Source organism: Silurus meridionalis, chromosome 21 (assembly GCF_014805685.1).
Source record: "Silurus meridionalis isolate SWU-2019-XX chromosome 21, ASM1480568v1, whole genome shotgun sequence".
Lineage (NCBI taxonomy): Eukaryota > Metazoa > Chordata > Actinopteri > Siluriformes > Siluridae > Silurus > Silurus meridionalis.
In genome coordinates, this window is record NC_060904.1 from 12,216,192 (window position 1) to 12,233,604 (window position 17,413).

A 17,413-nucleotide genomic window follows, 5' to 3' on the forward strand; every position below is an offset into this window, starting at 1 on the left:
ACTCTTAGAACACCAATTTATTCATAGAATGATTTTAATGTGTCAAACACCGATTGATATCTTTTAAAACGATCATGAGTCCAAATCCTCCTTTTCAACTACTTAAAAAAAAAAAAAAAAAAAACCACGCAAATAAGGTCACGGGTGTTGTGGCCAGTTGGATTCAGGAGTTTCTTACATCATTTAATCCTCTCATAATGTTCTGCTTGCTGAACGCTGTACAGTAATGAATGACATTTTTACTATCCACCACTGTAAATACAAGTTGAGCCATTTCGAGATTCACGCAGAACATTTCTGACGTGTGTGAGCCGAATCACGGGTTCGAAGGATTGGTCGATATATCTATTGGTATATATATATATATATATCCATGCAGAATGTCTGCCAAATGCCATAAGTTTAAACGTAACTAAGCCCCTGGAACAGCTAGAATTGAAATCCTGTTAATCATTTGCCTAGCAACCATCCGTAACACCATAGCGATGCCCTAGCAACACCTTAGCAACCTCTTGCAATGCCTTAGCAAGCAACTAGTAACATCCTAGCAACTATCGGGGGTTGACATACCATGCACCTGGTAACCACCCTAGCAACCACTTGGAATGCCATGCCAACCTTAGAGCAACACCTGTCATACTACAGCAACACCTCAGCAACAATCATTAGCAGTTGCATGTCATACCATAATAACCACCCAGACTGATATAGCAACCACCTGCAATAGCAAAGACCCACATAACGGTAACGTAGTAACTAGCTAAATGCCCCAGACACCTTCTGATGTCCTGCTAATGCTGACCTGCATTGTTTTTTTTTTTGTTGTTTTGTTTTTTTGTAATGCAGTTTTATTAACATTTTACACATACACACACACACACACACACACACACACACTTAATAGTGTGTGTAGGGACGTGGTACTTAGACGTCTGTCACTCAGTTTAAATGCCTCGCTGATGTTCAGTGAGTGTACTCCATGCTGCACTGTGCAGATAGATAGAGAGAGCAGAGCAGAGTCATTGTGAGGAACGCTCTGCTGAAGTCATCCCCGGTTTGTGAAAACGTCACTCTAATCGCTGCTTCTTCTCCTCCTCCTCCTCCTCCTCATCTCCATCACTCTGGCATCATGCCTGAGGTTGTTAGGGGCGAATGAGTGGAACTGGATCCTGGTTTAGGCTATTCACTGCTGATATAAGGTCTGTTTTAGAAACTAAGAGGGGGGAAAGAGAGGGAAGGGGGAGTGAGAGAGAAAAAGAAAATGAAAGAGAGGAAGGGGGGGCGAAAGAGAAGAAAGAAGGGACTGAGAGAGTGGGAGGTAGAGTGACAAAGATCACTTGTCAAAGCAACTACCTCAGCTGCATCTTTTAGCATAAATTACCATCACTTGGTGTGTGTGTGTGTGTGTGTGTGTTTGTAGAGTTTTCTTAGTGCAGATAATGTTTTATATTTGATGAGTTTTCATTGCACACTTGCGGTGAAAAAATCCTCCTGATATCCATTTGATATTCCGATATTTATTTTGTACTGAAATTTTGAAAACCTAATGCGTTTTACAGCACGCTTGTTTACATGGTGGAAAAATATGGGGCATTTACGAGGTGCTGGATTAGTCTAGAAATCTAGTTTTCACTTAAAAGAGTTTGAGCAATATCAGCATGAACTAAATATCACCTCCCACTACGAATTCCTTTAGGAGGAAATGAGTGTCTAGTTTTTCTCATTTCTGGAGTAATCAGGAGTAGTGAGAAAGGGCAAGTACTCTTTTTAGGAATAAAAGGGAAACCCTTGAGTGGCTTTCATTACATTTACCTCATTTGGCAGACACCCTTGTCCAGAGCGACTTGCATTTATCTCGTTCATACAGCTGAGCAGTTATGCGGTTAGGGGCTTTGCTCTGGGGCCCAGCAGCGGAAGCTTGGTGTGGCTGAGATTTGAACTCATGACCATTGGACCCAAAGTCTAATGTATTAACCACTAAGCTACCACCCCACCTACAGTACCCCACTTTAAATTTACTTTCAATAAGTCTGTTCTTACTTTGGTTTCTGGTTTCCAGAATTCCTTACAATGCCATATGATTTGTTTTGAAAGATGACCAGTGCAAATCATTGCGATTATTTTGGCCATGGCTACACCGTAGGACGCCGGTCATCAGGGAACCACCACGACCTGGAGCGTGACAGAGACGGACCCATGGCCATCTTCAAAACGTTTACGCCATTCAAATGTCTTACTGCGGAGTGTCTCATCGCCGTACTGCACTTAAAGTCTTCTGTAGATATCAGTAATATCATTAATATCAACACGCGTTTCCCCTCGTACTAAATATTCGAGGCAGAAAAAGCTATAAGGTAACCATGTGGGATTCCAGTAAGCAAGAAAGTCTTGTAAGTTGTGTGTTTCTTGTATCCTCTAGTTGTTACAATGACCACCTCAAAAAAGAAACAGTTTGGAAGAAATAGACCAGGTCCATATTTTGCAGCCTTTTCTAGTTTTTCTCCGAAAAAACAAAAAACACATGGTCAAATCGTGATTCATCTTGCTCTAATTTGTTACGGATGTTACTCTGTAGAAAGCAGGAAATAAAGGGCATTCGGAGAATGCGTAGCTGTGACTGACGTTACAAATGGAAATCTCGCCTGCTCAAGTACACGCTCACAGGTATCACCGCCCCTTCGTGGCCTCGGAACGCCGACAATCAAACAGATTGCGAAGTCCAATGTGAAATCGTTTTTTTTTCAGGTCCTATTCCAACTGAAAGAAATGATTGAGGAAAAAAGTTGCTCCGTTCACCTCAAGCCCTGTAACTAAGATTCATTCGGTAAAGGCAGCTGGCAAAGTAGGGTTTGTTTCTATGGTAACTATCTAAGTCTAGATTCAAGGTACAGAAATCTCACAAGGTTAGACAGCACGGAGTTTCCTTACATTCTGCGTGATCATGAACGTGAGAATAAATACAGGCCATAAATCGAAACTGACTTTCTATCAGAGTTCACGTTGTGCGCCCACACACGCCCACACACACGCGCACACACACACGCACAGCCCTGGTGTGTTTATATGACCTGTTTTCACACTGCCATTGATTAAACTAATCACATATTTAACTCTGTGCAGTACAAACACACACACACACACACACACACACACACGTTTCTGTCTACCTCTCTCTCCTTCCATCTCTTTCTCTCTTTTTCACCATCCCTTCCTCTCATAAAATCCCTCTCACTCTCATACATCTTTCTCTCTCTCTCTCTCTCTCTCTCTCTCTCTCTCTCTCTCTCCCGCCCTCTCTCTCATACCGTCTCTCATTTTCAACACCTCTCTCTTTCTCTTTTCCTTCTTTCTCTTAGCATCTCTTTCTCCTGTCTCGCTCTCTTTCTCTTTTTCTCTCTTTCTCTTAACATCACTCTCTCTCTCACACACACACACACACACACACACACAAGTGCGCACATGTTTCTCGCCGCTCTCTCTCTCTCTCTCTCTCTCTCTCTCACAATCTCTCTCACTCTCACACAATATCTCTCTCTTTCTCAGCACCTCTTTCTTTCTTTCTCTTGCCATCTCTCGCTCTCTCTGTCTCGCTCTCTCTGTCTCGCTCGCGCTCTCTCGCTCTAGCAAAAACACATCACTCAGTGTATCACTGTGTCGGACTCGTGGGATTTCAGAGGAGCTCATGTTTACTATTAATAATGAATATCCAAACTTTTCTGTAAAAATAAAATAAAATATTTTCTCTTTGAAAAGTTCCAAAGGTGCTTCATTGAACAATATTAACATTTAGTACTGCCAAAGCCTGGATACATAAATATATGTCTTACAGACATATAGAATGCATGTACAAACACCAATCAGGCATAACATTATGACATTATAACATCATGACTGGTGAAGTGAATAACACGGTTCATCTCGTCATCATGGCACCTGTTAGTGGGATGTATTATGTAGCACGTGAAAATTTTGGCCTCAAAGTCTGTGTGTTGGAAGCAGAAAAAAAACGAGCGGGCATAAATATTTGAGCGAGTTTGACAAGGACCAAATTGTGATGTCTAGATGACTGGGTCAGAGCATCTCCAAAACTGCAGCTCTTGTGGTATGTTCCTGGTCGGTAGTGGTCAGTATCTATCACAAGTGGTCCAAGGAAGTAACAGTGGTGAAACAGCGACAGGGTCATAAGCTGCAATGGCTCACTGATGCACGTGGCAAGCGAAGGGTGGTCCGTGTGGTCCAACAGAGCTCCTGTAGCTCACATTGCTGAAGAGGTTAATGCTGTTGATGCTTGATGGGTCAGGACTGCAAAAAGGGGACCAACACAATATTAGGCCGGTGGTCATAATGTAATGCCCAATCAGTAGCCATTACAATAAAGGTTACAATAAAGTATGAGGACTGACACTCTCTCTCTCTCTCTCTCTCTATCTCTCTCTCTCTCTTTCTCTCTCACTCTCTCTCTCTCTCTCTCCCTTCTGCAGAAGCTCACCCTGGTGCATGTGAACAGCAATCAGTGTCTGGATAAAGCGTCGGAGGACGACAGCCAGGTGCCGAGCGTCAGGGACTGCAGCGGCAGCCGCTCGCAACAGTGGCTCCTACGCAACGTGACACTGCCCGAAATCTTCTGAGCACAGCGCACGCACATGAGGACGTATGCAGAGAGAGAGAGAGAGAGAGCGACGGATGGACACACTTTTTACACCAGCTCTGGTGCTAAAGAGAAGAAAAGGACAGAGAGAGCCAGGGAGGGGGTGGGGTGGGGTAGGGTGGGGGGTGTTTGGGAGGGAGGGAAAAAGGCGGACGATCTCTCTGCGCTATCCTTTCACGTCCCGACGGTGTGGTCTTACGGCAGAGCCAAACTAACAGACATACACATGTACATGAATCTCCCCATCACTCCACCTGAAACTGACACCCACAGCGAGATGGAGGGAGAGAGAGAGAGAAATGAAGAAGAAGAGACTCTATTTTACGCAGAGAAACTTAGGATCCGTGGCCTTGTCTTCCTTTAAGGAGCGGAGGGTGATTTGGTGATGTTTACCAGTTGCCTCCTTTTTAGAATATCAGAATATCGTGTGCATGTGCACGTGTGCGCGTGTGTGTGTGTGTGTGTGTGTGTGTGTGTGTGTGTGTGTGTGTGTGTTGCTGAGACAGAGAGAAACTCTATGTGGCTACACTGTAGCTTTTTATTTAAGTCTCTCACAAGCTTCGGGCACATTCAGATTTCTATACATCAGTAGCTGCTTTTCGTGATCTGTTCTCTGATTGGTCAGCATACAGTAGAAGCGATGGACGTCTACGACTTCAATTGTCTGTCAGTCAAATAAAAAAAAAATACCCAAAGAGATGAAGAAAAAGAACAATATTAGATTAGTAAACAACAAACAGGGCGACTGCTCTAACCACGAATTCATGTAGAATCATCTGTTTTATATATATATATATATATATATATATATATATATATATATATATATATATATATATATATATATATATATATATATATATATATATTTTTTTTTTTTTTTTTTTCAACAAAGGATACCAAGAGTCATTCCTTGAATTTTGACTAAGTATATGTAGTTTAGTTGCAGTTTCTGTTGTTTTTTTTTTGTTGTTGTTGTTTTGTTTGTTTAATGCTAACAAATAGACACATAGACACTGCCCATATGTGGGTTAATCCAGAATTTCACCTTCGTCTGCTGTGAAGCGGCTCTGGTTACCAGGATCGACGTCACGCATTAGCACGGGGATTCGTTCAGGAAGTTAGCGTGTTGTCAAATGGTACATCAATTACAAATTCAAGGGCTTAGCCTTTCTCTGTGTGTATGTAAGTGTGTGTGTTTGTGTGCACACATATCGTGTATCACATATTGTGTGCACACTTTTCCTGTATGGAAATCGGTAATGTTTTATGTGTGTGTAGATCTTGTATTTAAATTTATTCACACCCACACACACACACACACACACACATGCATGTGTGCACACTTTTTTTGTTGTTTTTTTAACCCATGCAAAGGCCAAAAGAGATTCAGCTAGCATACATTTATTTTACACTTCTCATTCCTTTAATTGACTTTTTATATCGCTTTGTGAAATCATGTTCATGTTTTGTCTGTACTTTGCTCTGGAGGCTGCGATAAAGAGAAGAAAAAAAAGAGAGAGAATGCTGCTCGGCACTGACTGTGGATGTGAAAGACAGACTCGTCCTCTCTCTGCATTTTCACCTTCCGTAATCCGGATAAACTGCAAGCAGAAGTTTTTTAGTTTTTTTTTTTCCCACCCCCAAAAAATGGTCAGAGAGGGGCATCAGAGAGATCTACCCATCATCCCACTCCTTCAGTCCCTCATGGACAACTAGAGTTTACAGAGTTTTTTTTTTTTTCCCCTTCGTGTGATGTGACCGGGTGTCATCTCTGCAGAGGGGTGTGTGCATGTGTGTGAGTGCGTGCGAGTACAGCATGTGTGTCAGTGTTTCTAACAGTCAGATAGACCCCCCCCCCCTTTTTTTTTTCTTTTTCTTTTCTTTTAACCTGAACGATGGTGTGGCCTGATGATTGACAGGTCACAGCACACAGAGCTTGATCCACAGGCTGGAGAAATAAACAGAACGTTTACAGTCCAGCAGATCGGCTGTGCCATCGTCTATACTTCTACACACACACACACACACACACACACACAAAGGAGAGGAGAAGGGAAGAGGAGAGAGGGGGGAGAGGGGAGGAGAAGAGAGAAAGGAAGAGGTTAGATGGGGGAGTAGAGAAGAAAAGGGAAGAGGAACACAAACACGCACGTTATACAGGATTTCATTGGGTTTTGTTGTAATATTTATTGGATATTGAATGCTGAAGTATAAGAAACAATGAACACGCCAATCATCATACTAGATTGAGTAGACGGTAACAAAGTAAATGTAATTAGTTACTGTGTTTTTTTTTTCCATGTATCTGTACTTTACTGAAGTATTTCAATTTGGGGAGACTTTGCCTTGAACTTCACTACATTGGAAAGTCAAACATTTTACTCTTTACTCAACTACATTTTGTGAAATCGGTCGTTCATTTTTATTTATTAGTGGATAAAAACGTTACCAAGCCACCAATCAGGGTAAAGCACTGTTTTGAACTTGTTTCGATTAGTGGTCGATCTGTCTGTCTATCGAGCTTTCGAGATATATAGAAATATATATATACACACACACATACATACATATAAACTTGGATATATTTTAGTCAATGTGCAGCTTGTATTGCAGTACACATTTACTGTACTGTGGTGTTTATGATCGAATAAGGCAGCTCACGTTGTTTTTATTTCATTTAACAGATGAGCGAGCACTCTGATGAAGCCATCAGGTTGAAAGAGCCAGGCAGTCAGAGAGACACACACACACACACAAGTGACACACAAGAGCGAGAGAAGCTGGCCATGAAGGAGGAATACAGATAGATCTCAAGACAGATAAAAAAAAAAAGGCAAGTCGATAGCTCTGTTCATTGTAATTGTGGAAGGCTGAAAAACAATCGATTTCAATCTTCCACTCGCTGCTCTGACAGATCTCTGATGGCTGGGATGGTGGGTCGGGTTACAGGTCATGTGACCTTCACAGGGCGTAAAGGTCAGCTCGGCAAACAAGGGCAGACTGAAAAAGAGGGGTTTTCATAAAATATTCAGAGGTTTGATAGATATTTAGGCATTTTTGACCAAGAAGATGACCACTGTGTTTGGGGAAATAAGGAATCAAGACAAAAAAATTTAAATTACATTTTTAATAGAGTAGTATAATGAAGTAAAACAAAAATATAAATAAATGATCTATATATATATAAATGGCTGGACGCTATTCAAAAAGAAAACCTTTTCAACACAATCCAGGTCTGTTAAATTAATCATAAATCCATAATTAAACTCATCTCCTGAGTGAGCAAGATACCAGACTAGAAGCTCAGTTATAAGAGACTAATAATTATCCATCAGTGCTACATATCGATGAAAAATTCTACCTAATCTACATTCTGAGAACAAAAGTATTAGGACACCTGACTTTCTCAACCATATGTGGTTCTTCCCCAAACTGTAAAACAAAGTTAGAGGCACACGATTGAATTGGATGTAGCATTTCTCTTCAAACTAGGAGACCCAAACATGGTCCAGCATGACAATGGATTTGTGTACAAATTTATGAAGATATGCTTTACATGGGTTGGGGTTGCCTGATATAGAGCTCTGTCCTCAACCCGATTGAACACCTTTGGGATCAATAGGAACGCTGACTGCACCCCAGGCCTCCTCACCTCACCTACATCAGTACCTGACTTCACTAACACCCTTGAGTCTGAATGAGCATAAATCCCCAAAAGCACAAATCCAGTAGACCATCTTTCCAGAGGAGTGGAACTTATTATAACTGCAAAATAGAACTAAATGTAAAATGGTGTGTTCAAAAACTACATATAAATCTAATGCTCAGGTGTCCACAAACTTTTGTCCGTATAGTGCATACATGAACGAGACATGGCTCAGTCTTTGGTCTTCCCCGCATTCGCAGTTTTTCTCTTTGCACACTTCGATACGTCCCTCAATCACATTTATCCATCTACTCCTGCACTCGCTAAACCATCAGCAAACCTTCAGTCGTGAGTAATGACACTGCTGCTGATAGCTAGGAGCAGGAGCTTCGCTAATATTAAGCAGCGCATAAAAAAGCACGAGTCGATCAAAATGAGTTGCTGCAATGGACTGAAGGAAAAGAAAAACGTACGATGATGTATGGGGCAAAAAGCAGACAGGGAAAAATAAATAAAATGATGAATCTGAAATTGTTATGTATTCTATGGGCGCACACATTGCTGACAAAGTCATCAGTTAGAAATGTTTAGTGTAGTCTGAGGAATGAATCAGAGAAGATAAGGCAAAAGTGTTGCTCTTTCTCACATCCACATATTCTCTTATTACTTATGAGGACCTTGCATTGATATAATTATTAATGCAATTAATTAAAGGCGATTCTACACCCAAATGTAATTATGGCATTTAATGGCTAATTATGGCATTTAAAAATTTTTTTTAAACAAAAGCAGGAATCAGTTTCATGTAGGAACCAGCAAAATGTCCCCACAAATTCAAAACTGCCATACTGTATGTTCCTAAAATTGTGGGGACTTGGTCCCCACCAAGACATACAAACATGACCTGACACACAAGAACACACAAGTGCATACATGACTAGTGCTCATAAAGTTACGATATGTGCCAAACTTTTTTTTTTTTAACGGTTAAATAATAGTAATCAGAAAGTCGCAACCGCCAATACACACAAACACACACGGTGGTAAAAGCTGTCTCATTATATTACAAAAATTTTTAAAAATTAAAAAAAAAAAAGGCAAATGAGAAACTGCAACCGTACTAACGATACAAATAAAAACCGTGAAATCGTAGCGGTGGTGGATTTTCCATTCAAACGCTGCGTGTAAACAACGACCCTAACAAATGTAGAGTGCTATTTGAGGTCGTAGCTGCTATGCTAGACATGAGACGATCCTGCTCACTGAACTTTGCTCTTAGGTGTGAATAATATTGCACTCAGAGAACCCAGGCTCTAGAAGCTGAGCGTTAAGGCTGAGGTTATTAATCTGTTTTCATTAGAGTTCCATAGCTTTTTTTTTTTTTACAACACTGATTCTGAGCCGATCTGGAGCTCATTCGCCCTCCTGGTACAGTTTTATTGGCCGAGACGTCCGAGCCCGTTTTTGGAGGAGGTTCCAGTCTTGGTGAGTGAAGGCCGAGTAACAGCTGAGCAGCCAGGAAAGCAAATCAGGCTTTTTATTTCACTCTATCACTCTTTTCAGCAGCAGAGGAGAGTCCAGGAATGACCTGCAGAAAGCTGAGGGTGAGTACTGTGTCCACAACAATGTAAAATTGCAACCCAATCATGTGAAATGAGTGTGTTAGTGTGTGTGAGACAGAAAGAATAAACACATTCCTATTGAACTCCCAGAATCCCTAATTGATCTTCATTTTTTCTGATTAAAACCTGTACAGTTCAATATTAGGTTTTTGGTTTGAATTTGTATCAAACTGCAAGAACAATGAAGCAAAAGTGACACAACAAAAAAAAATCTTAATGAAAGGCTGGTTTATACAGTATCTCTCAAAAGTAAGTACACCCCTCAAATTACAGCAACCATTTTAGTATATCTTAAGGGACAATACTATAGAAATAAAACATATTATTTGAGAGTAGTCAATGTGCAGTTTGTATAGCAGTACAGATTTACTGTCCTCAGCATACAGCTATTATGTCACAATAGCTGGCAACGAAAGTGAGTACACCCTAAGTCATTGGTACCCAGCCCCCGGGTCAATTGGTACCGGGCCGCACAGAAAGAATACATAACTTACATTATTTCCGTTTTATTTATTATCTGATTCTGAACGATGTTATATTTTGGAAAATTACCAGATTCTCTCCATCACATCTGTCTATGACTCACTCTTGCTGCATGTCATGATGCCTCGGTCACATGTCTTACCTCCATCTGCTACCTTCTTAAAGAGGTAACATATAATACATTACTGCTAAATTCAAACCCCCAAGCTAACAAAATGAACAAAAAACAACACAGTGGATTCACGTTTATTATTATATTCAGAAAATACCAGTTTTTATGTCGGTCATATAATTTTATTTTGTTGTATTTATCCGCCACACCTGAAAGGCCGGTCCGTGAAAATATTGTCTGACATTAAAGCAGTCCGTGGCGCAAAAAAGTTTGGGGACCACTGCCCTAAGTGATAAAAGTGTCTGCTTGACAGGACCAATTGCGGTTAAAATTTGGTGCTTTGAGTAAAATTCTCTCATACTGACCACTGGATGTTTAGCATGGCATCTCATTGCAAAGAAGTCTGTTGAAAGCAACAATTCTAATTCTCAAATCCTCAATGATGGCCAAAGCTATAAGAATATCAGTAACACCCTAAAACTGATTTACCATGTGTCTAACATCCAGCAGCTCCGTGATGTCATTATCGATGAGTGGAAGAGGATCCCAGCAACAACCTGTGCAGCTCTGGTGAATTCCATGTCCAGGAGGATTAGAGCAGTGCTGGATATCACTGGTGCTCATTCAAAATACAGTGAAACCCCGTTGTACGAGCAACCTATAGTACGAGCAAACGGAGATACGAGCAAACTCGCTTGCAAACTCGGTCGCTCTCGTTGTTCAGTGCAGCAAAAACATAACTTTTTTTAGTTTTATATTTTTATTTTACTAGAAATCTTGAGAAATTTCTCCCAATAAAATCAGTGATGGTGCTGTGAAAACGAAAGTAAATAGAAATACCATGGAAACCGAGGAGGTTATGAGCGTGGTGTGTGTTTCACACTCGCAATCAACCACTACCACATGAGTAAGTGTTAAATTATGTTTACATTACGGTAATTTGCGGTGTATTTGTTTGTTAAAACAGGCTACAAATACTTTATAAGTGCAGAAATAAGCGATCGGATGAGGTCTCGGAACGGATTAAATCACTTTTACATTCATTCTTATGGGGAAAATCAGTTCGAACGTACAAGCAAATGGACCTACGAGCAATTTTCAAGAACGAATTATGCTCGTCCAACGGGGTTCCACTGTATTCATACTTTGGCATGTTCACTTGGGGTGTACTCACTTTAGTTGGCAGTTATTTATATTGTCCCTTGAGAAGATACTAAAATGGTGTGTACTCACTTTTGTAAGATACTGTACTTAAGTGTCATACTGCATCATAACCACGTTTGTATCTTCTGTACATCTGAAGCATTAAAAGTGACACCCACAACATCCCTGTCCGATCTGGTTTCCGATTTGAACTTTGAAAGCTCCGTCTAAAACGTTCCGTCATCATAACTGTTGTCATGAAACACATTTCTATTCTAATCTTTTGGAAGGTGTGAACAATTTTTATTTAAAAAATTTTTTATCTACATACTAAACTTAAAAATAAAATAGTAAATAAAACCCCTGAGTCAAATACAGACTGTTGAAGAATACAGAATTGTAGACTGACTGTAGACTGCAGAAACTACAGAATGTGAAGCTTTTTAATGTTCTTGACAACAATCCATTATTTCCGATTAAAAAGAAAATCGCAAAAATTAACAGCTAATGATTAGGTGAAATTAATTATAGAAGTACATTTTTATGATTCTTAAACTGGCCAATATGGCAAAAAATTCAAATTTCATGTTTTTTTTTAAATATAGAATATTTGACTTTCAGGATTTCAATTTTATTTTATTCTTTTTATGTATAACTAGTCAACTTATGGAGACGGATGATCCTCTGTGGCAACTCCTAACAGGAACAGCTGAAAGAAGTAGTGGTAGTATAACTAGTCAACTTAAAACATATCTACAACAACATGACTGAAGTAACATTTTCTTTAATAGTAATTTGAAAAAAACATCTGGTTAAGGAACGTATTTTTAGTTGGCATGCCATTAATAAAGGGTTTAACATGGTGTAAATAAATGTAAAAAAAATTCTCTAGTTAAATATGTTTGCAGAAGCTATTCTTGGCATATACTCGTTGGCAGAAAATGCGGTCGGATGTCGAAAATGTCTCTTCTGCCATTGGTGCAACGACAATGTATCTGTCCCTGTATGTGCGCTACAACATTTTTTATTAAAAATCGCAATACCTCAATATAAGAAAAAAATTGTCTTGCATTTGAATTCATTTAAAAATCTTTTTTTTTTAATCAACCTACCTGAATAAATATCTACAGTATATATATATATTACATTTTTTGGACAGTTCACTGTAGCAACAACAGAACAAGCAAATGGTGGCACAGGAACTCTCTGAAGTGCATGTGTTTTATTTTTAGTCTTCCCTCTCCAAAGATTTGTTGTAAAAACCATTTCAAGCTTCATTTTTATGCTGCCATTTTGGGCATGGCCCATCTTTTTTGCATTTATGATTTGTGATGCAGTTCCACATTACGTATTCCGTGGCTGCACAAACAAGCAAAGAGTATTTTTGGTAATGCTGCACTACGTGCGAATGTAGTGTTAATTTCTAAGAAAGCTCCCAAATGATACTCCAAACAACCAGAAGATATGGGGGCAGCCATCTTGCCTAGGAATGCATGCTGTCAAAAGAAGGTATGATCCAGCTTTTAGAGAAGCAGATCCAGAAGTCATTAAATACAAACACAACTTTTGTGAATATAGTATTTTTTAAGCTCCACCCACTCTTAAAGAGAACCAGACCAGGAAATGAAAATGATCTGGTTGAGTGGAAAAAAGGTTGTATTCTGTAATGCTTACATCTATGATAAAGGAACGCTAAAGCTGATCTGCATTTGTTTGTTTGTGTATGTGTGTGTTTTCATATACCTGCCCAGATGTTGAGGGAAGTTGCTCTGCACTGGTGTAGGTTGGCTGCTGCTCGGACTCATCAGCATGGCACTGTAGATGTTGGATGCTACCACCAGAATGCAGAGCAGGATCGGGCCTATGATGGCTCCTTCTAAACCCAAATAGTACGCTCCACCAGCCACGGCTAGGCCTGTCAGATAAGGATGACCCCCACTAGACACACACACATACACACACACACATATATTAGGGCTGCAAGCTAAAATCAGAACACACATCCTTCATATTTTAACAGCAACTGACTTTAGAGTAGAAGGATCAATAAAAGTTAATAAAACTGACCCCTGCTACACACACACACACACACGCACGCACACAGCTTGATTACACGAATTACCGTGTCCCTGCAGGGTGAGGAACATTGCGATGTCCTTGTTAATTCCTCAAACACTGAATGCATTACCTGCTCTGCCGTAATTAATCTCATTAAACACTCTTGCATTTGGGAATCAGCCAGTCAGTCATTCAAACAAGGACACAATACTTATCTGTACAACACACACACACACACACACACACACACACACACACACACACACACACACACACACACCCTGATATGTCTGAGTAAATGGCCGTATCAACGAAGTAGGTGGGCAGCAGGTGTGCGAGGAGCAGCAGCAGGGCTTTAACACCTTCACCTTGCGCCAGCCACAGATCCAGCACAGCAGGCAATGCCGCCCAGTATGTGCCCAAAAATGGCACGGCACCAAGAATAGCTGCCATCGCTGCAAACACACACACACACACACACACACACACACACACACACACGCAGAGTAAGCACTCATTAAATATATATTATTTGTAAGTTTACTAAGTCGAAATGTCTCTAAAATAATATTGGAATAAATCCTCTTAGCTGACTCGGAATTAATATTTCACTTAGGACCGCACGATAACGGCGACAAATACAATTATTCGTTTCATTTAAAACAAAAAAGGCTAAACGTGTTGCAGGTTTTCATCAAAGTAGAATTTCCAATTAAACAGGCTTTCACGTCCATGTTTTTTCCTTTCATACGTCTGCATTCCTTTTTGAAAATGGATGAATTTGTAAAACCTCAAAAATGTCACTGAATGGAGCTTTTATTATCATCAACATTAGAGAAATAGGAGAATATGAGTAGGCAACTGATGTGTATAGATGCTATAGTGAAGTGATGATAGGAACCGATTGTTTCGAAGAACATTATACAAATATACAAATTAACTGGACGTGCTGTGAAAATAATCAACTTCATGGTATTTCCCTGAAATCGAACACCCCATTGTATTTTATTTCTTATTCTTCACATATCCTTTTTCTAATAAATGTGTTATTAGTTTTAGAAGTCAAATATCTTGGTACAATTATAGTTAATTGTGCAACACTAATATATTCTCAAACATGTTCACAACTTGAATCGAGTGACAAATAAACAACCCAATCCCTCATGTCTATTGGTACTTCGAAAACACAATTATTCATCAAAACTGCTGGAAAAGTTTTTTCTAGTGTCTCAAAACGATGATTAAAGCAAAAATGCTGAATTATTTATCATTATGATAAATGACATGTAAATTACACACAATAGAAAAAATCTGATGGAATTCGATTCACTATGGTACAGTTTATACACTTTTTATTTCTTTGGTTCAGCTTAATTAAGTGCCTTCTGAATTCTAATGCATGGCCCTTTCACGAACAGGCCTTTGTAGTGCAACAGAAACAAAGATAAATGTTTTAATAAAACCAGAGGTTCTTTTCCTTTACTGTCTCCAGGAAGATTACAGCTCTACCTCTGCCATGTTAATCTATATTCTATGTGACTCTCAGGACACGCCTCGATCTCTGTAGTGTTGTGATCATATTAACGTAACCGCAGTTGCTGAGGGAACGCATTGGAGAAACTGTTTAGTGAGAATAAATCAATCTACGCATAAAATATTGCTCACTTTCTAAATAATAAAAGTATAGCACATCTAATAATTGTATATAAATAAATCGTTTTTTACCGATGCAAAAGTAAAAAATCGTGCAATGCGGTACAAATGCCAACTTGCATCCGACTTTTTTAAATCGATGCATCACATCGTTAACTTTTATGCCGATGCACCGATGCGAATCTGATTCATTTCAACAACCGTTTTATTATATGTTTTATAGGAACAATACTATAAAAATAAAACACAGTTTTGACGTTCACTTAGGGTGTACTCTCGTTATTTTTTATATATATTTTATTATTGTTATTCAGAAATTAATGGCTGTATGTTGAATTATTTTGAGAGGACAGTAAATCTGTACTACTGTACAAACTGCACTTTGACTACTAAAATATATCCAATTTTCCTTTCTATAGTATTGGGAGGAATGCATGCTCTACCCTGGGGAGGATAAACTAAGATGGTTGCTGAACTGTGAGGGGTGTACTTGCTTTTATGAGATGCAGTGTGTGTGTGTAATGTGTGTGTTCCATTAAATGTGGGGGTGGACAGAAAGGGGTAAGAGAAATAAGACGGAGACTACAGAATCCTGGCAACATGTGTGTGTGTGTGTGTGTGTGTGTTTGTCGGGGTATGCAAATAAAACACACGTGTATAAATAAGCAACTACTTTTAAGCATGTCTGTCTTACCTGAGGGGATGAAGACGATGTTGATGCCAAAGATAGTGTGTGTAAGCCAGGTATAGAGGCCGTAAAATCCTGCCATCTTTAGAGACGCATCAAATACACCTCTGGGGGGCATGAGGGCGAGAGAGAGAGAGAGAGAGAGAGAGAGAGAGAGAGAGAGAGAGAGAGAGAGAGAGAGAGAGATTAAACCCCTGTTGTATGCAGATGACTTGGCTCTGCTCTCACCCACTGCTCAGGATGTAGAGCAGAACATAGAGCTGCTTCAGCAGTATTAGCCTGAGACTTTTAGGCAACTAAACACACGTTTAGATTAGGAACACATGAAATGGAGCGTTCCAGATTTCACCTGCATCTAAATACGAGTTCATCTGAAAACTTCTGAGTGAGTAACACAAAGCATTTGTAGGAATCCCTATTCCAATCTGGCTCTAATTATTTCCCATTTAACCTGCACTACGATTTATAAGTGGGACAAACCATCCAAATGAGATCGTGCATGCAGAGTTCTGCGAAATGATCTTAAAGGTGCACAGAAACATCAGCAGCAGCACAGCAGCACAGAAAAAGACCAATCAGTTCTGGAAACATTGAAGAGAGTGCAACCTACACACCTGTCATTATACAACTCTGCAATAGCACGAGCTGAGCAACACCTGTCCCCCCCCCATCCGACTGGTCCTGAGTCACTGCTCTACAACCACACCATAGACACACACCAACACACACTAACATACACCACCAACACATAAAACACACACCAACACACACTAACATACACCACCAACACATAAAACACACACCAACACACACTAACATACACCACCAACACATAAAACACACAATAACACACCACCAATGCACTCCAACACACACCACCAACTAACTACAGACAAACTACCAACACCAATGAGTGACACACACACACACACACACACACACACACACACACACACACACACACACAAACATAGCAAAAAAACAGACACACACAATGCTGACAATTATCATTAACTTATATCACTGACACACAAACACATTAAACAGATACACACTAGCACACCAACACACCACCAACCCAGACTAACACACAATAACACACACTGACACACAAACTCATAACACACCAACACACATACACACAATAAAACACACTCTAACAATATTGAGACACACACTAGCACACCACCAACATAACACACCACCGACACAGACCAACACACTAACACTCCATGACAAACTTTTTTAACTACTTTTTTCAGCTTGTTTTAATATTTTTTTCTGTAGGTATTTGCCTGTTTGTTTTATAACCCTGTACCCAAACTCATGGCAATACAAATGTTAATATTTGTAAAGA

General features: G+C 39.8%; 2 protein-coding genes across 4 annotated transcripts in view; one reads left to right on the forward strand and one right to left on the reverse strand.

Moving 5' to 3' along the window:
• Window positions 1-4,746, forward strand: part of galnt1 (UDP-N-acetyl-alpha-D-galactosamine:polypeptide N-acetylgalactosaminyltransferase 1) — a 120,786-nt gene extending 116,040 nt beyond the window's left edge. For all 3 annotated transcript variants that reach the window (XM_046834029.1, XM_046834031.1, XM_046834032.1), the window contains one exon: window positions 4,482-4,746. In XM_046834029.1, the coding sequence (XP_046689985.1) occupies window positions 4,482-4,628 (147 nt within the window). In that variant the 3' untranslated portion in view covers window positions 4,629-4,746. The remainder of the gene's footprint in view (window positions 1-4,481) is intronic.
• A 4,282-nt stretch (window positions 4,747-9,028) lies between these two features.
• The window catches only part of tmem245 (transmembrane protein 245), a 29,094-nt gene continuing 20,709 nt past the window's right edge, over window positions 9,029-17,413 (reverse strand). The window contains exons 15-18 of the mRNA XM_046834033.1: window positions 16,063-16,163; window positions 13,996-14,170; window positions 13,401-13,595; window positions 9,029-9,885 (exon numbers count right to left, since the gene is read on the reverse strand). Of these exons, the coding sequence (XP_046689989.1) occupies window positions 9,840-9,885; window positions 13,401-13,595; window positions 13,996-14,170; window positions 16,063-16,163 (517 nt within the window). The 3' untranslated portion in view covers window positions 9,029-9,839. The remainder of the gene's footprint in view (window positions 9,886-13,400; window positions 13,596-13,995; window positions 14,171-16,062; window positions 16,164-17,413) is intronic.